This window comes from Exophiala viscosa, assembly GCF_022695815.1.
Source record: "Exophiala viscosa unplaced genomic scaffold EDD37scaffold_6, whole genome shotgun sequence".
NCBI classification, from domain to species: domain Eukaryota; kingdom Fungi; phylum Ascomycota; class Eurotiomycetes; order Chaetothyriales; family Herpotrichiellaceae; genus Exophiala; species Exophiala viscosa.
The window spans coordinates 1,347,407-1,372,289 of NW_026944358.1; the positions used below are offsets into that span (position 1 = coordinate 1,347,407).

The 24,883-nt window shown below is 50.9% G+C and overlaps 12 protein-coding genes across 12 annotated transcripts; 6 read left to right on the forward strand and 6 right to left on the reverse strand.

Moving 5' to 3' along the window:
* Positions 1-256: 256 nt before the first annotated feature.
* On the reverse strand, positions 257-2,120 carry EDD37DRAFT_443500 (uncharacterized protein). The gene is made up of 3 exons (XM_062812792.1): positions 1,926-2,120; positions 1,742-1,866; positions 257-1,689 (listed from the first exon to the last, which is right to left on the reverse strand). The coding sequence occupies exons 2-3, from the start codon at positions 1,790-1,792 to the stop codon at positions 289-291; spliced, it is 1,452 nt and encodes a 483-aa protein (XP_062669780.1). The 5' UTR covers positions 1,793-1,866; positions 1,926-2,120; the 3' UTR covers positions 257-288.
* A 336-nt stretch (positions 2,121-2,456) lies between these two features.
* Positions 2,457-4,704, forward strand: EDD37DRAFT_443355 (fungal-specific transcription factor domain-containing protein). Its single transcript, XM_062812791.1, has 3 exons — positions 2,457-2,752; positions 2,826-4,502; positions 4,604-4,704. The coding sequence occupies exons 1-2, from the start codon at positions 2,695-2,697 to the stop codon at positions 4,325-4,327; spliced, it is 1,560 nt and encodes a 519-aa protein (XP_062669781.1). The 5' UTR covers positions 2,457-2,694; the 3' UTR covers positions 4,328-4,502; positions 4,604-4,704.
* EDD37DRAFT_650975 (uncharacterized protein) lies at positions 4,423-5,487 on the reverse strand (the record flags this gene model as incomplete). Its single annotated transcript, XM_062818306.1, has 3 exons — positions 4,423-4,648; positions 4,706-4,933; positions 5,000-5,487. 3 exons carry the CDS (start codon positions 5,485-5,487, stop codon positions 4,423-4,425), a joined length of 942 nt encoding a protein of 313 aa, XP_062669782.1.
* Positions 5,488-6,234: 747 nt separating this feature from the next.
* On the forward strand, positions 6,235-8,239 carry EDD37DRAFT_610100 (MFS sugar transporter-like protein; the record flags this gene model as incomplete). The annotated part of the gene is made up of 9 exons (XM_062815179.1): positions 6,235-6,348; positions 6,401-6,426; positions 6,482-6,563; positions 6,644-7,308; positions 7,362-7,567; positions 7,617-7,682; positions 7,735-7,849; positions 7,878-7,913; positions 7,942-8,239. 9 exons carry the CDS (start codon positions 6,235-6,237, stop codon positions 8,237-8,239), a joined length of 1,608 nt encoding a protein of 535 aa, XP_062669783.1.
* A 126-nt stretch (positions 8,240-8,365) lies between these two features.
* On the reverse strand, positions 8,366-9,915 carry EDD37DRAFT_632934 (uncharacterized protein). Its single transcript, XM_062816755.1, has one exon. The coding sequence runs from the start codon at positions 9,538-9,540 to the stop codon at positions 8,416-8,418; it is 1,125 nt and encodes a 374-aa protein (XP_062669784.1). The 5' UTR covers positions 9,541-9,915; the 3' UTR covers positions 8,366-8,415.
* A 320-nt stretch (positions 9,916-10,235) lies between these two features.
* EDD37DRAFT_443522 (general substrate transporter) lies at positions 10,236-12,330 on the forward strand. The gene is made up of 2 exons (XM_062812793.1): positions 10,236-11,063; positions 11,112-12,330. Exons 1-2 carry the CDS (start codon positions 10,451-10,453, stop codon positions 12,170-12,172), a joined length of 1,674 nt encoding a protein of 557 aa, XP_062669785.1. The 5' UTR covers positions 10,236-10,450; the 3' UTR covers positions 12,173-12,330.
* A 19-nt stretch (positions 12,331-12,349) lies between these two features.
* Positions 12,350-13,332, reverse strand: EDD37DRAFT_687192 (uncharacterized protein; the record flags this gene model as incomplete). Its single annotated transcript, XM_062819933.1, has 2 exons — positions 12,350-13,299; positions 13,320-13,332. 2 exons carry the CDS (start codon positions 13,330-13,332, stop codon positions 12,488-12,490), a joined length of 825 nt encoding a protein of 274 aa, XP_062669786.1. The 3' UTR covers positions 12,350-12,487.
* A 290-nt stretch (positions 13,333-13,622) lies between these two features.
* EDD37DRAFT_443539 (Anhydro-N-acetylmuramic acid kinase) lies at positions 13,623-15,522 on the forward strand. Its single transcript, XM_062812794.1, has one exon. It carries the CDS (start codon positions 14,023-14,025, stop codon positions 15,388-15,390), a length of 1,368 nt encoding a protein of 455 aa, XP_062669787.1. The 5' UTR covers positions 13,623-14,022; the 3' UTR covers positions 15,391-15,522.
* Positions 15,523-15,893: 371 nt separating this feature from the next.
* EDD37DRAFT_443571 (uncharacterized protein) lies at positions 15,894-18,198 on the forward strand. Its single transcript, XM_062812796.1, has 5 exons — positions 15,894-16,257; positions 16,389-16,528; positions 16,617-17,003; positions 17,051-17,481; positions 17,533-18,198. The coding sequence occupies exons 1-5, from the start codon at positions 16,035-16,037 to the stop codon at positions 18,101-18,103; spliced, it is 1,752 nt and encodes a 583-aa protein (XP_062669788.1). The 5' UTR covers positions 15,894-16,034; the 3' UTR covers positions 18,104-18,198.
* EDD37DRAFT_443605 (uncharacterized protein) lies at positions 18,198-19,101 on the reverse strand. Its single transcript, XM_062812798.1, has 2 exons — positions 18,718-19,101; positions 18,198-18,604 (listed from the first exon to the last, which is right to left on the reverse strand). Exons 1-2 carry the CDS (start codon positions 18,850-18,852, stop codon positions 18,293-18,295), a joined length of 447 nt encoding a protein of 148 aa, XP_062669789.1. The 5' UTR covers positions 18,853-19,101; the 3' UTR covers positions 18,198-18,292.
* A 946-nt stretch (positions 19,102-20,047) lies between these two features.
* Positions 20,048-22,401, forward strand: EDD37DRAFT_443574 (retrograde regulation protein 2). Its single transcript, XM_062812797.1, has 8 exons — positions 20,048-20,413; positions 20,461-20,646; positions 20,701-20,805; positions 20,855-20,967; positions 21,053-21,171; positions 21,238-21,887; positions 21,991-22,183; positions 22,242-22,401. The coding sequence occupies exons 1-8, from the start codon at positions 20,306-20,308 to the stop codon at positions 22,292-22,294; spliced, it is 1,527 nt and encodes a 508-aa protein (XP_062669790.1). The 5' UTR covers positions 20,048-20,305; the 3' UTR covers positions 22,295-22,401.
* EDD37DRAFT_682169 (amino acid/polyamine transporter I) lies at positions 22,402-24,120 on the reverse strand (the record flags this gene model as incomplete). The annotated part of the gene is made up of 2 exons (XM_062819785.1): positions 22,402-23,864; positions 23,932-24,120. The coding sequence occupies 2 exons, from the start codon at positions 24,118-24,120 to the stop codon at positions 22,509-22,511; spliced, it is 1,545 nt and encodes a 514-aa protein (XP_062669791.1). The 3' UTR covers positions 22,402-22,508.
* Positions 24,121-24,883: the final 763 nt, after the last annotated feature.

The following is a 24,883-nucleotide window of genomic DNA, read 5'->3' on the forward strand; positions in this document are numbered from 1 at the left end:
GCATGTTTCTATACGTGGAGTTGGCGAACCTTGCCAAGCCAGACCAGCTTGATATGCTTGGCCCTGGTTTTGTCCCGTGCAATCTACTTCGATTGCAGCTCGGCATGAATGAAGGATATGTCCCACAGTCTATGTTGGATGGCTTGCACATACACTCACGATCTCTTCGGGACTTGTTATCACCAGATTCTATCATCTGTTCACTTCAAGTCCAAAGGAGCTAGACACTAAGGTCAGCGGCTAGTATTGCCAGGATCATCCCGACCGTGCAGCGACAGGTCCTCGAGGTCAAAATCTGAGCCATTGCTCACTCTTCACATGTTCGACCACCCCGTAGCCAAGGGTCCTTCCGAGTTCGGCAAGCGTGGCTTGAAGCCATGGTGTTTGTTCGAGTTCCACATTCTCGAGACTCGAAGCCAAGGACATAGGCCAAACCGTCAAAGAAGCCAAATAAGGCCGCACGGGCTCTTTCGTCGTCACTTTTATCGAAAGTGCTCCGTAGGATTCGTCGGCTAGCTGGAATCTCCCAAGACAGAAAGGGAGGGTGGACGTAAAGTGGCTGGCCATAGATTTCAGGCAGGCAACATATTCCGCGCGTTCTGCCAGGCTCTCCTCAACTCGTATTCGCGTACTCAAGGCCAACATTCTCGTTGTGTAATACTGATTCCATACCGCGGCATGTGCCAGGCTGGAATAATGATAGACTATCGGAGAGAAGAAGTGTTGGGTGGGGAAGGTTTCGTGGTGTGGGAGACTATATTGCTGATAACACCACGTGCTTGGGAAATGTGAGCTCCACTGCTGCACTGCCTTGTCAATATCGCGTGCCTCTCTTGCAAGATCATCGATGCTTGGTTGACTACTTGCTTCAAAGATTCGATGACGAAGGTTGACAAGTCGAACGACGATCCGGTCATACTCCAGTTCCAATCCGCGTTCGCAATAGTCGCTGCCATCTAAAAGCCATTGTGGTACTGCCAACCTCCGCATCAGCGCGGACTTGAGCAACCCGCGTCGCGAATACCTCATGATGTCCGTAGCTTGGTGATTCGCACTCAGGTGTTCCTTCCAGAATTTCAGGATGGTCGATGCTCCATCATGGTGGAAAAAGCTTCCTGCCGCTACGCGGAACGCACTTGGCCGGCTCGGATCGAAGATTGCATCTTCGTAGCGAGCCATGAAGAATACTGCAAGAAGCCAGATATCGACGTTGGCAGCCACCAAGGAAGGGATGGAGACTCGCGCAAGCTGCAAGAGCCGATGATATGTCATGGAGGCTTGTACAGCAGCTGGTCGGTGTTTCTGCGTTCTGGAGAAAATTGCAAGGGCCATGCAAGATACGGCTGGATGAAGAATTGGGTCGTCGGTTTTGCCGACCCATGCTGTGAGAAATTCCACCGAGTGGGCTTTGAGAACTTTGGGTGTCTCCTTTGGAGCCTTTAGATAATGATGCATATAGTAGAGGATTGCTTGAGTCGTCAGGTCGACCAGGTCACCCGAAACAGGCCTGTCAAGCTCAGTGATTGCATGTTCCTTCAGCGATGAGCGCGGTCCGCGCGGACGCCTTTCCCTGCCGCTGGCGTATCGATTTTCCGAGTAGACTGCAGCAAAGAATCCCCCGTCGCTCATACCCTGACATAATCTTTTGGACTGCAGACATCGCCGACACGTTGGGCGCGTTTCGTCACACTGTATTCGAGTGGTTAGTGGATTTAAAGGTCAAAAACATGTCCATGCCTACCTTGATTCGGCGAGTTTTGCATGTATGACAACCTGCGCTGGGAAAAGGCATGAGGAGTCCTCAAGTTCTCGTCGATGATCGGAATGGGATGATGTATGTCACAAGACAACTCATGTTCAAACACGCTTTGAACGAGGCGTTAACCTGGGCTGTGCCATTGTCGTGAAAACAACCTTTGGAGTACTTGCAACTTGCGGCATTACGAACATTTAATCCCCGAAATCCGGACCATGCCCTCTTGAAACGCATCTGCGTTCACGGCTTGTATTTATTATTGGCAAGTCGGTGCAGGGCGAGGAGAGGGTCAACTGCAATACGTATTCGTAGGTTGACCTCCAAAGATCAACAGTCGAGGACGAAATCACTTTCACGCTGTTCGATGGGCAAATCATGCGGATGACATTGTTGTTTTTTGCAGCAATTTCTTCAACACACGAAACTTCGCCAACAAGAGGACTTGGTCGGTATGACGTCATCGTTTGACGCGTCTTCAATTAGGTACATTGCGTCTCGTCTCACACTTTGACCGTGCACAATCAGCACAAACACTAGACCAGATGCTGGAATCTATCCCACCGAATGCCAAAGCATATTTCACATGAAACGAGCACTCAGCGAACGTACCTGAGCGCATGACTTTTCCTTGGCATGGAAAATGATTTCAGGCTAGCGACTTCAACAGGATCCAGCCTCGGCCTCGAGTCCTTATCAGTGGGGAAACGAGGCGCCCGTGATTGCCGAATATCATTCTTAACAACCCAACTCAGGTTGTCATCCGGACCTCTTGCTCCAAGGTCTCCCGAGACTGAGCACACGTTCAACCGAGTACTATCTCAAGTCGGTCGAAAGAGTCCTTGGCAAACAGTAAGCAACAAGAATTGGTGATCGGCTTCATTCAAAACGCTGCAATGCATACAACCTAGAGTCAGCATGACCTATGAACGTCAACAGCAATGATCTCAACGCAATCCGGCGGGAGTACAGCTACGGCTTCAATTCTCGCCAACCGAGGTCTGGACCATCTTCCTTTGTGCCGTAGTGGTTCTCAATATGCTTGTTGGCTGACCAGCGGATCTTTTTGCAGACTGCCGAGTTTGCAGGCGGCGAAGGATCAAATGTGACAGGACTCTTCCTGTCTGCTCGAAATGCGGCACCAGAAGCCTTCAATGTCCAGGCTACATCACCAGCTTGAAATGGGTGCAGGTGACACCTCCTAGAAGGAAGTCGATGTCCAGTCGTCGTGTGCAGCTGCCTAGGGAGAGATCCCCATCGAGCGAAACGTCTTTGGACATTTGCGCGGAAGTTCCAGCTTCAGAAGGCGTGCACCAAGTGGACGAAATGGCTTCTGATCGCTCTCCGCACAATGCTGAACACCGTTTGATCCTACAGCCTGACTACACTCCAGGAATATGTCACCATCCTTCCGCTCGTGAGCTTTTGCACCACTACACCAACGTCGTTGCGGCTCAAATGGTCTGGGTCGACTCTACCCAGAATCCTTTCCGCAAAATAATTATCCCACTGGCCATGCAATCCCCAGCGCTTATGCTATCCATATTCTCGGTCGCGGCAGGAGATATATGGTCCCGATCTGGTCAGACATTCGACTGCAGCTTCGACTCTCTCCATTTGTTGGATAAATACAGGGGCCAAACCTTGACTCATCTGGTGGACCACTTGAAGGTCGAGACTGCTCAAGGACTTCACAATCCTCCTGATCTTGCAGTCAATGATCGTGTCAGTCCGATTCTAGCGGCCTTTCTACTCAGTTCACTGGGTATAAAATTGAACGACTCTTCGGCCTGGCGCTTGCATCTCCGTGCCGCCTGGTCGATGGTTGAGCACTGGAACACGTGCTTTCCGAATACCACACTTTCGACGTCAGGCGTCAAGGAATTCTTATTGCAAGAGATGTATTTCTGCAAAGTTTGGGAATCCGTCACCACTTTCCAATCTTTGAGTGATACGGGTGGAACTTCTTCTCTCTTCAACATCGATGGGCCCTTCATTCAATACCTTGGGATCATTTCTACTCTTGCGGACATCGAACGCTCTTCACACGCGGGCAGGTGCGAAGAGGTCAGATCTGGGCTCACCATGTCGACACTGATTGTTATGTTCGACGAAGCACGCAGGCGTAGCAAGAATTATGCAAATACCATCACGTTTCGGTCTCCTGGCGCACGCGCGGCCTTCGAATACGTTGTGGACCTGCATCATCATGCGGGAGTGCTCTATGGCTCTCATGTACTATCGGACGACGGCCGCTCATCAGTGCTTACGGACTCGTCCCGCGTTGCCCTCTTCCAATATCTTCACAAGGTCACAGGCCCCGAGATCATTGCTCAGGATCTCACTTGGCCGGTATTCATTGCGGGGATTGAATGCCACGGGCGAGTTGAATATCAACGACTTGTCTGTCAGAAGATGCAAGATATCATGAGAATGAGTGGCGAACTAGAAAGACCGAGGTTGGTGAGCTTCCTCGCCGACTTCTGGTTTTCACAGGGGCAAGGCTCGAAAGACAGCTGGACAAAGCTAGCGCGTGCATATGCTAGTCGTGGAACGCCTATCATAATCCTGTGAAACGAAGTTGAGCTTTTCTCTCGCTGTCCGAGCTTGCGAACCTCTTTTCAGCACTGTCACGCCGGGTAAATTCCTGGCAAGATGTCAATCTATGCTCACAAATCCACAGTCTCTTCATCTTCAACTCCAAACAACACCCTCATTGGATCTTGATACTGGTAGAAGCCATTCCCAGGTGGGCTGATTCCATAACCGAGCAGTCTCTTGACCTGATTCGACAAAGGCCTGGCCTTTTCTGGTGGCACCATCAAGTACTGATTCTCACTTTGCCGGTAGAATCCCTTGGTGAAAAAGAGGCCGACATTCTCTCGGACTTCATCCCTGATCACGAAATGTCAGCTACAATCATCCCGGAAGGAGAAACATCGATCCTCTTACTTTGTTGTGTTGGCACCCCCTCCATGGTAGGTGTTACCCAAGAAGAAGAGGGCGTCACCAATCTCGAGCTCAGCTGGGATCGCTTCGTAAACCTCCGGTGCCCTTTCAGGACCCCATACGTGAGATCCAGGAATGACTTGTGTCGCTCCGTTCTCCTTGGTTATCTTGGAAATAGCCACGATGCACCCAAGCATCACTGGAAAGTCGGCGGTACGTGGGTGTAGATCCCTAGACGTCAAGGTTAGCTGCCCTGTGCTTTCTGGTACTGGATTAGTTATGGGTTCTTTAACTCACGCATCATCACGGTGAAGCTCCTGAGCTCGGCCACCTGGATTGACCCTGAACGCAGTCGTGGAAGAAATTTGTGGCTTAGAGGTTACTGTCCTCAACTTCTTACCGAGCCAGAAAGAGTAGGTCGACGATAGTAATGTGTTGACCACGTCGATGACCAGCGGTTTAGTCAAGTAGTCAACACAGCCAGGGGAGATGGAAACCAATCCACTCGCCCTCTTGGTGGTTTCCGGGAAGAAGCCTGTTGGATCAATGCGGTCATTGTCGAAGTACGGTTTGAGTTCTTGCTTTATCTGCATGGCTAAGTCATGGTTGATCAGGTTCTTAACAATGACACCGCCGTCACGGCGTATGGTATCGACCACGGCGGGTGCTGTTGTCGCAGGATCCTCGGCATCGAACTTTGCCAATGCTGGCGTTGTTGATACCTGTGCCGCAATTGTGACAGCGACAGGACTGTTGAGGCTTGTGTTGGTAATGCTGGCTGACATCTTCGATATGCAGTATGCAGAACACAACGGCTGGGCGCTTGAAGCAAGTTGAGGCGGACGTGTAGACGTCGGATTCGACAGCCTTATATGCCCTGCCGTGCCAGCAATAGTCTTCATTCAATCTCGGTTTGATGCCCGAAAGGGGAAGACATGGCCAAGAGGAGAAAATGGAGCAGGACGTATCTTGTGTCCATCACAAGAATTCAACAACGAGTCTCAGACATTGTAAGGTTTGCAGCATTGCAATTCTATTTCATGCATCCAATATGATCTCTGAAAGCTATCAGCCGGAGGACTCGACTTCCATTCCTGGTTTGACGTTCCTGCGAAACGACAGGCTGAGCAGATAGTGAGTGTCGTTCTCCGACGAGGCATCTCAGGATATGGCACTCTTTAAGACTCACATGCTCAGACATAATGCACTAATGCCCAAACAGGTTTAAATCTCTATCTCTGCTACAACTTGGGTTAGACCAGAGATCCACCATTTAAAGCCGTTAACCGGACTAGACCGGGTCTAAAACTACCTTTCAAAGTCACTGAAGCTTGTGTCGTCCTATTTTCCCATGGCTCACTTATCTCTACCTTCCTCGAAGGCACCTCTTATCTGTTCGGCTCTGAACCGCAAAAGTCTACCAGCTTCCAGGGATGTGCTTCCAGATAAGAACGTCTGGATGGGTATATAAGGACATGCTGGGTCGACCCCAAATTGCGACAATCAGATTTCGATCAATTTCCGAACTTGCAATGGCTGAAAACGTGCCTCTCACTCCAGCTTCCCGCCAGCTGGGACGCCTGGTCCCAAGAAATTCCAAAGTCTTGATCGTCCTTGTGATTATTTCTTGCCTTGTTAACTCCATGGTAAGTACTTCGCAAGTGTCTTTCTGGGCCCGAGGTTTTGACGTATCTGCAGACAATGGGCTACGACGGGAACATGATGTAGGCTTACCGGAATCACTCAACCTCTTTACGTATCCGCTTATACTCCGTACAGGAACGGGCTCAACATCTTACCCTCTTTCTACGACACGATCAGTCTCAATACTGCAGGGCAATCTGTCAGTACTGGTATCATTGTAAGAGACAACCATAGGCTTTGGCTGGCCACGTACGCCACACAGGGCAAGGCTTGGAGACTAACACTGACGTGCTGTAGTGGGTTGGCGGCTGCGTTGCTGCACTGTTCTCCGGTCCTGTCATTGATAGATGGGGTCGAAAACCTGGAATGTTGGTTGCTGCTCTCATAGCATGCGTTGGCATCCCTCTTCAAACTGCAGCTCAAACACCAGCCATGTTCGTGGTTTCACGACTGATTGTTGGCATTGGAGTTGGGCTCAGTTCAGTGGCATGTCCGACATATTGCGCTGAGACGGCGCCACTCCAATGGCGAGCCTTTTGTTTGGGCCTCTACTACGCCTTTTGGTATGGCGGAGGATTGCTTGCATCGGGTGTCACTTATGGCACGGCTAAACTTCTGAGTTCATGGGCATGGCGTCTTCCATCCTTGATCCAGCTCGTGCCTGCCTTGCTTTGCATTGCAGTCTTACCTTTTATTCCCGAGAGCCCACGTTGGCTCATGTACCACGGCCGTGAGGCGGAAGCACTCGAGGTTTTCGCCATCATGTCGGCCAACGGTGACACTAGCGATCCTGTTGTGATGACCCAGTACAAGCAAGTTTATGATACTGTTGTTTTCGAGAAATCGAACAAGGCGAGCCAGAACTGGTTGGACGCCTTCAGAACACACAACAACCGCAAGAGAATGATGTTGGCATGCTCTTGTGCCGTCATTGGAAATATAAGCGGGAGTGGCATCATCTCGTGAGTATTTCGGTCTGCTAACTTTCTCGATAACGCTGATCAGATTGTCATAGATACTATCTCGGCACAATGCTTAGCCAGGCTGGCATCACCAATACCAACACACAGCTACAGATCAACATTTATTTGTCCATCTGGTGCCTGTTTATGGCCATCCTCGGTACCTGTCTCGCAGACAAGATTGGTCGAAAAATTCTAGGTGCCGGTTCAATGACTGCATCTTTGATCTTTCTCTACCTCGTAGGGGCATTCACAAAACGTGAGATTTCCTTTGAAGTGTCGCAAGTCTGGCTGACCAAAGAATGCAGTATACGGCTCCGGAGAGAACTACTCGGGTGTTCTTGGAACGGTCGCATGCATCTTTCTTTATCAAGGTGAGTCCATTCCCGCACCAAACACTGGATCGGTCACTCAATTGTCCAACAGGCATCTACTCATTTGGATGGACTACGCTTCTGGTCATGTACCCACCTGAAGTGCTCAACTTCAGTCTGAGAGCAAACGGTGTCAGCATCTACACATTCTTCTCCAATGGCGTTGCGTAAGTCAATCTTTGATGCATTTCCAAGCACCTTCAACAATGCACTGTTTGCACTGTTCGCGCTGTACGTACTGACAGTTGGCCGACAATAGTTGCGTTGTGACATTCGCGTTTCCATTTGCACTAGCCAAGATAGGATGGAAGACGTACATGATCAACGCCACTTGGGATATTTTGGAAGTGATCTTCATCATCCTGTTCTGGGTCGAGACCAGCAACAAGACTTTGGAAGAGATTGACGAGCTTATTGATGGTGAAATGCATTCCGACGCACCAGTGCTTATGGCAGTCATACATGGAGACGTCGATGTCAAGGCGGCGATCATGACATCTGGCGAGGAGGATGGCAAGGGAGAGACCAACAAACAAGCCACCATCGTGATAACTTAGTATGCTGCGAGGACGCAGTCTGGGAGCTATGTCGGCGTTCATAGGAGACTGCGAGGTATGCCTTCAACGCTTTGATAAGGAGAATAACAATGGACCACCAAGGAGATGTAGCAGATGTTTCGGACGCGAACTTCGAAAATCACGCTGGAGAGCCATCTTTATTGAGTGCATACTACTTAGACTTGCTCTAGCTCCTCATTGTAGACTATACCGGCCAGTCGTCGGGCATCATCCATCCATTCCAGTATCCTCAAGCTCTCCTCAGCTCCGATGACGCCAGGCTGCTTCTTGAACACTGCAGACGCGATGACATCGGCCTGATACCAGATGCCCCAGCCGCTCACCGGCTTCTTGATTATCTCATTTCTCTCCGTGCCATCGTCGTTGAGGTGGGCATGGCCATACCATTGCACATGCAATTCTTCAGGTCGGATGGGAGGGAATGGAATAGCAACTGATGCCTCCGTGGCTTCAATCCTCACAGAAGGGGCTGCCTTCTGTGCGCCAAACCGCACGTAGAATGACGGCTTATTCGATCCAGTAAGAGTCATGCTGGTAGTGACAATGGCAGTGGCGTTCTTGGTTGTCAGCACGACGGTGTTGATGTCGTCAATCTCGCCAGGCCTCCCCGGCACACTCAGAGAATGCGCATGCACTACACTAGCATTATCAACCTTCACTCCATTCAATGCAAGATCCGCCCAAGTAAGCGCATAAACTCCCTGGTCGAGCAGGGCCCCCGCACCAGCTGATTTGTCCAAGAATCGAGACGAATCTGGTAGATCTGGTCCGACGATGGGAAACGAGAATTCAGAGTAAACTCTTCTTACTTGACCAATCTTAGGTAGGAGCTCTTCTTGTAGATATCTCGTGGCCGGAAGGTAACGTGTCCACATGGCTTCCATAAGGACAACACCATGGTGCTTCGCCAGTTCGATACATCGTCGGTATTGTGCAGCATTCATGGTGGCTGGCTTCTCGACTAGGACGTTTCTTTTGAATTCGAGGGCTTTGACGACCTCTTCATAATGCAGTGGATGAGGTGTCGAGATGTAAACGATGTCGAAGTCACCGTGCTGTAGCATGGTTTCCCAGGAGTTGTAGACGACTATCGAATCAGAATCTGGGATTTTGTTGTCCGTAAACCATTTCTGCGCACGTTCGTTTGACCCTGTCGTACTGATGGCGACCAGCTTATGCTCGAATTGTGCATCTTCACGACCCAGTACATCTGGAAAGAAGACCGAAGCGATGTTGGACAGGGAAAGTGCAGCCCAACGGCATGTTGATTTTTGAGCCATCAGCGGGAAGAGCACAGCGTACTGTCAAAGTATGTACGTCGCTTTGATTGTTTGCCTGGATAGTAAAGACTGTAATTTCGCAGCTGCAGAGAAATAGGGAAGCGAAATGAGCCTCGCGCACAGACAGATGCTCGCATGGGGACCACAAAGTGATCTCACGTCGGCAGGAACAATCATCTGCATACCAAGGGTTCAGAAGTGCCGGATAAACTATACCATAGCTAGACTGAAACCTTCTGTGCCGAGAAAATGGCGAAGTCAGTTAGATAGATTCGCATCTCCCCCACAAGCACGTCTCCGCCCAATTCGAACGGGGTGGTGAGCAAAGCAGATTGAAATTAGTCCTCGTACAAGGATTCCCCGTGGTTGTCTAAGCACTTTGCAGCAAAAGCTTTTTAGGTCATGCCCAGGTTTCAGTTGGTGTTAAAACCCCCAACCAGGCCTGGCCAAGCGTAAGGGGTCTCTCCTTTGCCATGTAATCGTCGCTCTCAAACGTTTAGACGTTTAGCCGTTCAGCCTTTTACACGACTTCCTGACGTCAAACTCACCCGCACTTTTACACATTTCACCTCCGTATGGGGGCTTCACTGTCGCTCCGCAACTACTTTCTGCACTCCAAGCAATCTCCACGGGTATTGCATCCGCCAACCCGGGAGATGCGGTTGACGTGCTGGAGGTTGCATTTCTGACCACGCGACATCCCGGGGGAAACGCGCCCCAGCTAGTACTCGGGGCCATGCAGTCCCTTCCATCCCTCATTCAACCAAGCTACAATTGGATATATATTTCGTCTCCTGCCCATTGAGCTTCTTCGACAATTTGTTTCCGAACAGACAGAACCATCTTCCAAGGCTCGGCGACAACCATTCAATTAAACTCTTCTCGCACCCTCCAACCTACGAATTCGATAATGGGGTTTCAACCATGGCGAGCCCTCCCGGGCAAAGGCGTCTCAGCCTTGCTCAACACCCTCAGCGCTGTTGCCCTCATCTATGAAGGTTATAACCAAGGTGTCTACGGCAGTGTCTCTGGTACGCCGGGCTTCATTGCCATGTCAGGTATCGGTTACGATAGTACCGTTACCCAGACCACGAAGCAAGGTGGTCTTGCTGCAGCATACTATTTCGGCGCAATGTTCGGTGCTTTCATCGGTGGTTGGCTTGGTGACAAGCTTGGAAGGAAGAAGGCCGCATTCATTGGTGCTCTGCTCTCCCTTATTGGATCTGCCCTCCAGTGCGGTTCAATCAACTCCGACATGTTCATCTGCGCTCGCGTCATTTCCGGCCTTGGAATAGGCTTCGTCAATAACATCATTCTCTCTTGGGTATCGGAATTGGCTCAAGCTCATGAACGTGGATCAACCTTCTCTCTTGTCTTCGTTTCCAACTTTCTCGGCATCTTCCTGGCAAACTGGATCAATTTCGGCATTCGCAATGACAACGTCACGTTCAGATGGCGGTTCCCGCTGGGCTTCATGTGCATTCCAATGTTCATCGTGGTGATCACTATATTCTTTGTTCCAGGTAAGTGTTTCGCTCAACCGCATTGAAATGACCCTGACCTTGCATCAGAATCCCCTCGATGGCTCATGGCACACCACCGAAAAGCAGAAGCAATCGAAATCTTGTGCAAGATCCGTGGCGATAAGGATACCTCAGACCCGGCCATCCTGGAAGAGGTGGAATTGATCCAAGCCGTGGTGGAGGCTTCTTACCACAAACGAAACAACTACATCAACATCGCTCTTGGAGGCCGTTACTCTGGGAAACTCCACCTCGGCCGCCGTGCTGTCTTGGGCTTTGCCCTTCAGCAAATCCAGCAATGGACAGGTATCCTCGTCATGGTCTCCTGGGCCACGAAGCTCTTTGAACTTGCCAGCTTCAACGATTACAAGGCTTCGTGGATGTCTGGGCTGCTGAACACATTTGGTGTCATTGGAACTGCCGCAGCTGCACCAGTCATTGATCGCCTCGGTCGCAGGATGTCACTCCAGATCTCGTTCGTAATTCAAGGCGTGTCACTCTTCCTTGTTGCGGCACTCATCAAAACGTCCCAAGACCGTGTTGCATCTGACCTATCATCGTCCCAAACTCTAGGCACGGCTGCGTCAGCATTCACTTTTACCTTCGTTTTCTTCTTCACCATGTTCAACATCGTACCATGCTGGATTTATGGTACTGAGATCTGGCCCCAGGAAGTCCGTGCCAAAGGTTACTCATTCACTATCTTGGGTTGGGCGATTGGGTGTGGTGTGACAACCTTTGTCATTCCCATCATGCTGGCTCACATTGGATGGTGGTCCTTTGTCTTCTTTGGTTGCATGAATATCGTGGTCATGCCAATCATCCACCTCTTCTATCCTGAGACTGCTGGCCGCTCACTCGAGGAAGTCAATCTCCTCTTCACAAGTGATAGTCCCCTTGTCAGCAAGAACATGGCTGAGTACAATCGTCGACTTGCAGAGGCTGGTGGTAACGTGGCCGTCGCTGCCAGGAGGCTGCTTGATGAAGTCGATGGGGAGACCAATCTTGATCCGAGACGAGTTTCCATCGTTGGTGCCGAAAATGGTCACGTCAAGACTGCTTCTGATGCGGATCACAGTGAGGAGATCATTGAGAAGAAACCATACTAGGCTCGGTCACCGGATTCTGGAAGAAATTCGTATATCAACTTGCTCAGAGGACTGCTCTTGTCATTAGTTTGGTATACCCAGTGCATGTAATCCTGCAGCATGAAAGTCACTTCCGTGTCATGCGCTGGTTCCTAAACGAAATTTGTAGAACTCCTAAGTTCTGAATATCGCGTCACCTGCGTTGAATGCTTTGTTGCAAGCTTATATTTCTTATTTTCTGGCCTGCGAGCACGACTTCTTGGAATCTACGAGAGTATTGTCCACTCTGGAAGGCTCTCCTAGACAAGCACCATTTGAACATTGGCATGTGTTGAACTACTCGTCCAGAACTGCAGGGTGTTTCCACGAGGTTGCACCACCGTCAAGCAGCAAGTCCTGTCCAGTATACCAGCCGCTGGCCTTCGGAGATGACAACCATAAAATGGCGCCCTTCAATTCCTCCGGCAACCCAATTCTCCCAAACAATGTCTCCTTTTCGAACTGCTTGACCAGTTTCGGTTGCTCGTCCTGCAGCCCCTTCATCATATCAGTCATCGTATAACCGGGACTGAGACTGTTGACCCGGATCCCATACCGGGACAATTCCATTGCCACGGGCTTCACGAGTCCTTTGATGGCTGCTTTCGATGCCGTATAACATGATATCTGCTGTGCTGTACTGGCGATGTATGTGGCGATGCTGGCAATGAATATTATACTTCCAGTTGTAGCGCCCCTTGCAGGCTCCTCGCCGTGGTGCGATTTGTACCGATCCACCATGGCATTGGCACACGCTTGCGCCACGAGGAAAGATCCAGTCACATTGACACCGAAGGTACGTCGGAGATTCTGGTCCGAAGTTGTCAAGAATGGTTCGTCAGTCACGACTCCTGCGGCATTGATGTTGATGTTGATAGTGCCAAAGTCTTGGATGATTGTCGTAATCGTCCTGATAACATCGTCGCGGACGGTGATGTCCAAGCGATAGTACTTGACTTTGATGTTGAATCTCGATTGAAGTTCGTATAATGCCGCTGATGGTTCTTGAAGAATGTCCACCACGGCGACATCGCACCCTGCTGATGCCAGGGCTTCGGCAAAGGCAAGACCAAGACCTCTGGCTGCTCCTGAGATCACTGCTGTTTGACCTCTCAAATTGAACTGATACCAGTCAACTCCATGAACCGCCGAACACTCTCACGTACATACCATGTCCATCATATCAGATTATTTCCTCACGCGATAGGACCTCTGAAGAGTCGCACAGCCTGGTTGGTCACGTCGTTACAGTGTAGTGGTTGTGAAGAGTTGTCGGATGATGCGAGCAGATGTTGGCAGGCCGCACATGCATCAATTGCACGTTGGTCGCAAATTGACCAGATTTCGTGTCCCTGCAGTGCCGTAAACGACGCATTGCCCACGCCGGGTGCTTCTGAGGCTCTGGGCCGTGCCCGAGGCCCAAACGGGGGTAACGCGACCCGCCGTGATCTTGCCTCGCAACATCAATAATCAGTCGCGTCGAAACGGTGGGAGCCTATCCAGAGTAGGCATGGCAGGGTTTGCGGGGAAGATCCGAAGTCATGGGTTGTGAAAAGGGTCCAATGTCAAGAACGGCAAACACCGTTTAGCCTTTTAGCCGAAGAAACGAAAACACTCCAGATGGTAAGGCCCCGGATCAGCAAAGTCCCATTGACCAGCCCTGGTTGGTCGTCGCCTCGGTTTCACGCTCCGATGATCCGTGGCGATGAGAAGGCACTTCTCCGAGCCTTTTTGTGGAGTTTGGACTAGAGTCGCGTTAGACTGACGACCGTATATATTCTTTTGCGAGCATCTTTTGCAGCCAAGGTTATCATTGCGACAGAAAACCAACAATGCCTTCCTCTACAACAAACGGGTCGGCTCACGGCCTTACAAACGGCCACACAAATGGTCACCATGCTGCAGGACTAGATCTGACTGTGCTTGGGCTGAACTCGGGGACGTCGATGGATGGCATTGATTGCGCATTATGCCGGTTTCGACAAGAGTCTCCCGAGTCGCCAATGCAATTCGAGCTTTTGGCGTACGACGAAGTGCCCCTGGCGCCCAAAATCAAGACGCGTGTGATGAACATGATTTTGCACAACAAAACCACACCTGAGGAACTCTCGGAAGTCAACGTTCTGTTGGGTGAGACCTTTGCAGCCGCTGTGAAGGAGTTCTCTCAAAAGCACGGAGTTCCCTTGGAAAAAATTGATGTTCTGGGATCTCATGGGCAGACGATTTGGTTGCTCAGCATGCCGGAGCCTGGACAGACCAGGTCTGCATTGACCATGGCTGAAGGTGCTTTCCTTGCTTCGAGAACAGGTATCACATCAGTCACCGATTTCCGAGTTTCGGATCAAGCCGCAGGTCGGCAGGGGGCGCCATTGATTGCATTCTTTGACTCGCTTGTCCTTCATCACCCTACCAAGCTCCGAGCCTGCCAGAATATTGGTGGCATAGGCAATGTCTGCTTCATCCCTCCTGACAAGGATGGCAAACTCAACCCTGAGTACTTTGACTTTGACACCGGTCCGGGTAACGTCTTCATCGATGCCGCGGTGCGATATTTCACGAATGGGGAACGGGAATATGACAAGAACGGCGAGATGGGTGCTGCAGGAACAGTGGATCAGGATATGGTGGATGAATTTCTGCGGACTCATCCATATTTCGCCCTGGAACCGCCAAAGACCACAGGGCGTGAAGTGTTTCGGGACACCATTGCCCACGACCTTATCGAACGAGGCATAGCCAAAGGATTGTCACCGAACGACATTGTTGCCACGATCACCCGAATCACCGCCCAGGCCATTGTCGAGCACTATCAGAGGTATATGCCGCGGAAGTATGGTCCTCTTGCCGAAATCTATATGTGTGGTGGAGGAGCCAAAAATCCCAACATCACACGGCATTTGCAAGCAGCTTTTCCCGAAACCCGGCTCTTGATGCTCGATGAAGCTGGAATCCCGGCGGACGCAAAGGAGGCAATCACATTCGCGTGGCAAGGTATGGAGGCGGTGGTTGGCCGAAGTATTCCAGTGCCGAGCAGAGTCGAGTCGCAAAGACAGTTTGTGCTTGGAAAAGTCAGCGCTGGAGACAATTATCGGAAGGTCATGAGGCATGGTATGGCCTTTGGCGCAGAGAGAGACCATCTCGAGCCGGTAACGGAGTTGGTGAATTATGTGGAGGGTAAGGTGTTTGACAACAAATGGTAGAAGGGATCATTTGAGCAGAGAGCGTGCAGGCGTCGGGAGCGATGATATTTGCATGTGTTTACTCGTTCGCAGTTTCCCACACTTGGTAGTCGGCTTCGTATTTCTGTTTTTCAACCACCACGCAGGCATCATCAAGCATACGCACACCCGCAAGAGGTTCTGGGGGGAGTCATTTCGTGTTGAGGGCGTTGACTGAGAGAGCCAGTTTGGGAAGAAAAGAGATGTTTCCGAAGGTGTAAGTTAGCTGGAAGAAGGCACGAGTCGTCACGACGTTGGCCTCCAAAGATCGCATGGATAGATAGAGATCAAGTTCTCATGTAGCACTCTGGCGTATCTGCAAACAATGGCAAGGTCAAAGGATGCGAGAAGAAATTGACCGCGGCGCGATGGCCTCACCTTAAGTTACTGTCCTTGCTGTGTATTGGCCACCGTAAATGGCAAGTTTCCCGAAGCCTGGGCTGATATCATTAGTTGTTCTTTTTTCGAGCAGCCTCATGAACAGACCTCAACCTCCGGACTGCTTGTTGCTCCCATAGCCGCGCATGGTCGCAATTTGCACGCCACCGACATCGGTGTAAAAGCATGTTCGATAGTGCTGCTGCAACATGTGATGCCGATAAGAAATCTGCTGCGAGACAAGTGTCATGCCGAGTTCAGAGCAACGCCCCAAGTCGCGACGTATCACTCGAGCGTGCGATTATTGCCATAAACGTAGCATTCGATGCACCAGTGGCAACGGCTCGCGGTGTCAGAGCTGCATCGACTTCGACCAGCCATGTACCTACAATCGAGCCGCGAAAAGACGGGGCGTGACACCACGGGCTAGAGTGGCGTCGCCATCCTTCTCGAGGCCTCTTTCCGTCAACGGTACGTTGGTCCTTAGTCCAGGGCGATGCCTCCCCGGAGATGATCGCACATCTTGCACGCGCTCACCTTGAGAATGCGCTGTGACGTCGCTAGGCTGCGTGGTTTGAGTTCAAAAATTGACAGCACCTTAGCACATCCCAATCCATCATCTCAATCATGGAGGGCTCCAATGATTGCCACTCAAGCCGTGGTGATGAGCCTTGTGGAGGTATACTTTGAAATCGTGTATCCGATCTTTCCGCTTTTCCACAGACCTACATACATCCGAAAAGTAAGTTTCGCCGCATCGGACCAATTGCTTCGAGGGAATCAAGATATTGCTACACCAAGTGTTTGCAGTCGCTGATGAAGCTTTGCAGATATCAAGAGGGGACTACACCACAGACAAGACCTTGTTTCCGGTTACCATGGCCGTCTGCGCCCTCGTGTCCGCCCGAGTTCGAGATCAAGCAATATTCAATCCCTCCTGGGACGTTGAAGAATTGTCCCAGACGCCGTCCGAGACGTTCTATGACGCTGCTGTCCAATACTGCGCCAGTTGCGAAGACTCAAAGCAGACCCACAGCCTTGACACACTGCGATTGTGTGCATTACTTGCTCTCACAGCTATTCAGTACGGCAATATCCGTGAGATGCAGTTGTTTCTTGGAAAATACCATACGTTGGTGGCTATGGATGGCCTACATGATGAAACAAACTGGCCCAAAGACATCGGCATTGTCGAGACCGAGGAGAGGAGGCGACTGGTAAGATCGACTCGTCAAGGCAAGGCTACGTCCTAAACAATCAATAGTTTTGGTCCATGTATACATTGGAAGTCTATTCATCCATCATCTGGAATGGCATTACCCGATGTCGTGAGCAACAAGTCAATGTCACGTACACCACCGAGCTGGATGACGAGCATTTCAGCGACATGGGTTACAATCAACCAGTGCTCTCTCCAGTCGATATCGGACCGAGCCCGGGCGGCAGATGGGGCAATGTGCGGAATAGCAGTTGGCTCTGTGGCTGGAATTTCACCACTGATCTTTACCGAGTCCTTGAGCACGTCATTGCCAATCTTCGTGATCGGCGGCGACAAAAGAGAACATTCCTCAGTGGTGTGTTTGGTGACAGGCCTATCATTTCCGCCTCTGCCGTACGGGACTCCGTTATGACGCTGTATGGCAACCTCCCAGCCTGTTTCAAAGAGTTCCCTGAGGTCACGTGTGATCCTTCAAGGTAAGCCCATGAGTCGACGAGTATAGGCCCAAAACCATTGACGCGTGCTAGCGATCGTTACGGTTTCCAGGCCGCAAATATCACTGCCACTGTCCAGCTACTTCGAATGATGTTGTTTGCATCGGGCGGCGGCACGATTGAAGAACGTTGCAAGATCGCGAGTGAGGTAGTAGATGCTTTCACACGCATTCCGGTCGCTTATCTGCGAGCCATCAGTTCGCCGCTCCTTCATCATCTCGCTGGAATCGGCGCAATTCTGGGTAGCGTCCTAGAAGAGCCACTGGGCGATATCGCCTATCAGCAAGTGCGAGTTGTACTTCTGTCACTTGCGCAACTTCTGGAGAATCTTGATCACGGCATTCATTCAGCCATTAGTGCGCAGCGGCTGCGGGACTTGGTGGCGCAGATCGATGGCTACTGGGATCAGCTACACATTCGGCGTGCACCTGATTCGCAGGTTCAGGCAACAGACCAAGATTACTATGCCTCACAACATTCAGACGCCCCAAGAACGATACCTTCTCGGTTGACCACCAGCTTTTTCGACGACTGGCCGTGGAATCTGGACCTGATGCAGGTAGCGGAGAACTGGTCCTCTACCGATCTGCCACTGGACGTCTGATGGTGGTTGTCCCTGGCAGGGTTTGGCTTCTCATGCATTGCTTGTGCTATCACGAGGCCTTTCTTGACGGGATCTGCGTCAAGTATAAGTCATGAGGACTTGGAGACCTAACGTCTAATGCGTTTGCTTGTTGCTTTACTTCAGCATCCAAGTGTTGCAAAGAGGTAAATCGAAAAGAAATTCATGCCATTACTTGGCCGGCCATTCATTCCAGATTTTCATGTCTTCCTCACAGTCAATCAAGGCCTTTCCGTCTTGAATGATGATTACTTTGTCGCCAACTATTGCCCCAGGGTCCATCCATTGGAGATGCTGTAGCGCCTCGCTTGTCAGAAAGGCCCGCTCGTCTGGGAGGATGACCTTTTGATGATAGTAGTCAGACTTGGAGGTTGACTTGAGGTCTGGCCCACGCCCGAAAACCATTTCTGCGGCGCCATCCCATTCGAGAATATTCACAGTAGATGGCACCGTGACACCAGGCGCTATGCTAGGGTTGTGGATCTAAGAAGATGGTCAGCATGCAATATTCACGGCGGTTGATGGGAGACACAGCGCAGGAACAAAAGGACACCTGTTAATTCCCGTAGTGCTTCGCATTGTAGGAGGGCACATACCTGAGCATAAAACGTAACGCCATTTTCCAAAGCCCACGGCGTTACCTTGGCCCCATGCTTGAGCCAGTGTGCCGAGAATTGCTCCTTGGTATAAGATGCTCTCCGTTTCAGTAATGCCTGTCGTGGGCTCGACATGATTGCTTACGACTCTAATTCTTGTAAATGCCTGCCCAAAACGCACAAAGTCGATGGATCTACAACTATATGCGCAATTGTAGGCCACCGTGGCTAATTGTTTGTTGTGCCTGATTGCATTGCACTAGTGCTGACAAGGTGGTTGGTCATCGACCGGTTGGTCGAACTTTTAGTTTTCTGATATGTGCAAAGAATGGCATGCGGGTGAGTTGTGGCGATACGAAAGACCAGCAGTGTAGCGGCCCACGCTTGATGATAGATGGTCCAATACAAGTGCACATGATGGTTGTCAAGGTAGAGTGGATGAACACACAGGGAAAGAGACGTAATATCTGACTGCAATTGACTACTGCAAATAGTCTACAGCCTCGATCTGAGGACACTGAGCCGATGACATTGTTGGTGAGTGTGTTCTCCCATCAAGTCTCTCACAAGTTGGGCAACTGTGAGTATTCGACAAGAAAGAGGATGGATACGCAAAGGTTAGAAGGAATGGCCATCAGACGCAACTTGCTCGCGCGTCGTTATCGGTGTCTTTGATGTAGCCGAGGCAACTGCGGCACACAAGCCACTTTTGCCCGCAACGCGGACTAACAACCTCTGCTTGGGCTTTCGTTCTTATGTCCCAACGTCGATGCACATTGCACATTCGTCGTCCACTTGGGCGGTCAACTGTCGATGACCTGGCTTCACGATCTGCACGATGCTCCGCACTGAGGCAAGCACAATCGGTACTCGTTCTTCGTTCCCAGCACGATGGTTGTGTACGACTCAACCTCGGCAGCTGCTCGGTTAACATGTTGTCCTTTGCGAGTATGCACCCTACCTTTGAATTGACAGTTCTTTGCATTGGCAGGTGGATCTCGGATGCAACAATATCGAATGGTATCTGGAAGCCATTGGCCGTATTTGATAGCCCTTGGTCTGATTTCTCCATGTCTCTCCGCCGCAGGACTTGGCCACTTCATCTCAAATATCCTCTCACAATCAAAGACGGCCGCACGATCCCCACAAAGTCCGGGGTTCCTCGAATGATGCAGCCTTGATCGACGTTCTGTTCACGAAGAAGCCACCAGTTGGGCGTGCAGGCCAATTCTCTTGTGGCATCCGCATCCCTGCTAGCAGCCATGGCATGCATCAACACCATGCGAGGTCGGTGAAAGAGCCCTTCCTTATGACTTGCCTCACGGTCATACGCGCCGATGGCGGAGTTTCATTCCGTCTCCATGCCTGTTGTACACAATACACGACTTTGGATCCCATCGGGCTTGGCCACCGATGAAATTTGGACGGCACTGCAGAATCTCGCCCCAGACAGTCCGTTGATGCAAATTCATGGACACCCCGCATTTTGACAGTCCGAGGGTCGTCGCTACAAAAGGACCCATGCCCCCAGCTTCCAGACTTTCTGCTCAAAGCAAATTCCTTGCAAAGCTCCGAAACACCGGAAACTATGGAGAAGCAAGTTGTGGCAGAGAAGGACCAACGTCAGGAACCCGGGGATTTGCTCCATCTCGAGAAATCCGGATTAGGCGACCACGCCGGTCTCGATGACTCCAATGTACCTTCATCTTTCGGATCTCAAAGCCACTGACTGACCTCAATCAGCTCCCTCGATACGATGACAAGGAAACGAAGCGTATTCTGCGCAAGGTCGACTATCGGCTTCTTCCAATGCTGACCTTGTTGTATGTCCTCGCATTCTTGGATCGTGGGAACATTGGCAATGCAAAAGTTGCTGGCATGAACAAAGAGCTCAAACTCACGGGCACCCAATACAACATCGCCTTGACGGTACATGGCCCAATTTCGCGAACTCATGCGCACACTAATGGCACCGCCCTTTAGGTCTTCTTCTTTCCCTACAGTATCTTTGAAGTGCCCAGCAACATTGTTCTCAAACTCATGCGGCCATCTCTGTGGATCACCATTCTCATGCTGAGCTGGGGCGTGGTACGTCCAACGTGGAAACTCATCTCATCCAGCCACCTGACTTCTCTAGGTTATGACTCTTCAAGGGATCGTCCAAAACTACCACGGCCTCATCATCACCAGAACACTCCTGGGGTTGACTGAATCAGGTTTCTTCCCTGCCGCAACCTATCTGTTGACAACGTGAGTATCCCTGCTTGGTGGTAACAACGATCTCAAAGATTTCTCCTCCCAGCAAGTCATTGTACTGACTGTTCTGTCTCTGCAGATGGTACTGTCGGTTCGAAGTGCAAACTCGCTTGTCAATTTTCTTTTCTGCAGCGTCCATGGCCGGCGCATTCTCCGGCCTCCTCGCCTTTGCCATTGAGAAGATGGATGGCGTCGCAGGTATTTTTGTCCCATCCCACTTCGACTCAATTTGCATCGTTGTCCATCACACCTGACTATTGACAGGCCTTGGGGGCTGGCGTTGGATCTTCATCCTGGAAGGCATATTCACTGTTGTCATCGGTATCTCGCTGCATTGGACACTCCCTGACTCTCCAGAATCGGCAAGCTTCTTGACACCTGGCGAGAGCGAGTTTATCATACGCCGCCTCAGGCAAGATGCAGGCACATCAGCTGGTCAAGTTCGCACAAACGACGGCTTCCAATGGCGTTATCTCCGTGCCGCCCTCAGCGACTGGAAGATCTATTTTGCCGTCATCATTTACTGGGGTAATTCCATCTGCCTGTATGGTTTTACGTACTCCGCACCCACCATCATTCTCGGCCTTGGTTACACCGCTGCAGACGCGCAACTACTTACTATCCCTATCTACGTTGTCGGTGTATGCAGTACGATCTTCTTCTCTGTGCTTGCGGATCGACATCAAACTCGTTGGCCTTTCATCGTTATTCCGTTCAGTATTGCCCTTGTTGGGTTCATCGGCTTGCTGTCGATCCCGCATCCGAAATTGCCAGGACTTACATATGCCTTTTTGTTCACCATCCCTGGCGGTGTCTACCCGCCACTTATTGGTTGTCTGTCATGGGTCGCCAATAATCTTGCACCAACCTGGAAGAGAGCGGTCGGTATGGCGGTGCTCATCAGCATTGGGAATGTGAGTCTTCCTGCCTATCTCTTCTGCGCCGGTGTTGCTCGGTCAATCCAGCGCCAAAGACTTTGACACCTCTAGCACCCGATGCTAACGTTACGATTGCTAGATGGGCGGCGCGATTGGCTCCAATATCTTCCTTGCTCAACAGGAGCCGCATTATTGGCTCGGTTACGGTCTTGCACTGGGTATGGTTTTAGCGGCTATCATCGCTACCTTCGTTCTCCGGATTGCGTATGGTAGACTCAACAAGAAAAGAGATCAAATGAGTGAGGAGGAGATTCGTGCCAAGTATACAGAGGGTAAGTCATGGCCGCATCTATGCTGAGAGAGCTCAAGGACTAATGAGTTGTTTGGCAGAGGAACTACTCGATCTCGGCGACAAATCACCCCTGTATCGATACGTACTTTGACCACAGGATACTTCGCTCAAAGTTCGGTCTTCCCGCCAGTAGCCTTTGTTGAGGGCAACTCAGCTTCCTCAGAGATGTCTGGCTCATTACCTTGAAGCAATTCAACGTTTACACGAGGTCCCACATAGACTCGTCGGCCCCAAGCGTACCAATAGCACACGGCAAAGATAAAAGTGGCGCCGAGTAAGAGACAAGCATAATTCATCTGTTCACGTTAGCACCCGGAGAGGCTGAGCTCTGGAAGGGGAGTTCTTACATTGACAGCAGTGACTGGCCTGTACTCAGGGAAGACGAAGATAATGCTGGCGAAAGCTGTCCAAATGACTGCCCACAGGTTGATCCATTTGCTGTACCTACCTAGGTGAAAGGGGCCCGGCTCGAATTTTCCATAGCGCAGCTTGCAGATGATCGGGATACAATATGACCAGTCATATGCGATTGCGGTAATGCTGAAGATGGCCGCAATGGCGGTGTAAGACCCTAGGGCGATGAGGTTGATGACGATACATGAGATGGTAATCAGCCAGACCGAATTGATTGGCGTGCCCGTGGTCCGATTGATCTTGGTCCAGAACCGAGAGAATGGCACCATCTCATCGCGGGCGACAGCCCAAAAGGCCCTCGCTGCACCTTGCAACCCCGTCATTCCAGTGAAGTTGAGAATGATTGCAGCACAGACCGTGAAGAAGCAACCAGCTCGCCTGCCGAGGACGTTGTAGAAGATTTGAGCCACGGGCTGCTCGATAGGTGAATCCAAGAGTTGCGCAATGTCGCCGGAGCAATAGGTCAACACTATAGTGAACAGCCAGCCGGCCACGTAGGTGAAGCCCAAGGCGATCGTGATAGCCCAAGGCGCCTTGATCTCTGGGTTCTTGATCTCTTCTGCGATGTGGGCGGTAGCGTCGTAGTCGGTCATCGTCCATGAGACTGACAGAAACCCGAAGAGGAATGAAAACCCGGCGGGTGTCCATCCGCTCTCTGGAGTGACATTTGTCCATACGTACGACGAACTGTGCTTGTTCTTGTCCACGGCCAGTAGAGCGATGCAGCAACTGACGAGAACGGCCACATGAAAGACAACGTATGTCCTCGTCATCTTTTCCAGCCAACCGGTCGACAGACTGTTGAGCGTGCCGTGAAACAGCAACATGCCCGCCATGACACCGACCGTCTGGTTCGTTGTCGGTATGTATGAAAAATCCATGTTCATCGAGACAGCGGCCAAGATCAGTTGAGCCGTCCCGTACTCGGTCGATGCCAGCCCAGCAATCTGTCCAATAACAGTCAACCAGCCACAAAGCCAGCTGATCTCTGGAACCCATGCTTCAGGAGCAAGGTACTTGCACGTAAAATACATGCCTCCAGATGTAGGATACGCAGAGACAATCTCAGAGACCGACAATGTTATGCACATACAACCAGCACCAGAAATAAGCCAGGACCACACCGCGGACGCGGCACCGCCTCCAACCAGGGGATAGATATATGTAGTGGCTACACTTGCGTAGAGACCACCAACTGAGAGTGCGAAAGAAATACAAGACATCCATGAGAATTCTCGCTTGTAGACCTTGCAGCAGGAGTCAGCATATTGAAAGCAAGATTGGTAAGTGGGAACATGGTATGTATGATCGTACCTGCTGATAGCCCATTTGTGCAAGCTTTCGATCGGCCTCACTCAGCTCATGCCCTTCGACTAATGCTATCCTAGCTTTCATGGCCCGGTCTAAAGCAGCTTGGTTGACGGATGACTTTCTCTTTTCCCTCATCGTCTGGAGCCTCTCGGCCTGCGACTCTCCGATAGATGACCTTCTTCTGGTCTCCATGATGGGTGATGCTCGGATGTGTAGTGTAGTGATTGAGCGTGGTCCTCTAGGTCTCTTACTCTGTTTATGTATGCAGTGCAGTCAAGATGATGGTCGATGGGCAGCAATCAATTGCTTTATACGAAACATCTGCATCGTCCGTACTAGGCATACAGGTCCAGACTGAGCGATAAGCTTTTACGTGGAATGCTTCTAAAGCTTGTGAAGGATGCCGTGAAGCTTGTCGCCACGCCTATCAAAGATCACCAGTATCACACCATGTTTTGTATTCGAGGATAAAGATCATCGCTTATTCTGCGTCCTTATCAGAACCCTTGTAATACTCCATGGAAAAGGTGGACAGGCTTACCGACGGCTCAAGCCAATAAGACCCCTAAGCGGCATTTTCAGCCCTGCACAACAGCAGCGATTTGTACCACAATTCATTACGATTACCAAACCTGGCCTGTCAAAGGCAACCTGGCGGCAGAGCGTATCTCACCCAACTTGGTGACTTCGCGCGCTGGGAGCCAGGCCAGTCGCAACCAGGGATCGAATCTGTCACCAGATGTTCCTGCAAGCCTCAGGCCACAGATGAACCTAAATGGCCAATCTCCCGTTCGTGGTCTGAGTGGCTGCCAGGGACTCTCACTAGGGTAAAAACGGGAGGGGCTGGAGGTACCTCTCGTGGTTCTGATGGTCATAGTCCATCCTGAAACAGTGACGATCAGGCGTCGAAGACTAGATTTAGGGACAAGCTGCGAAATGGGACAATCGATACGAC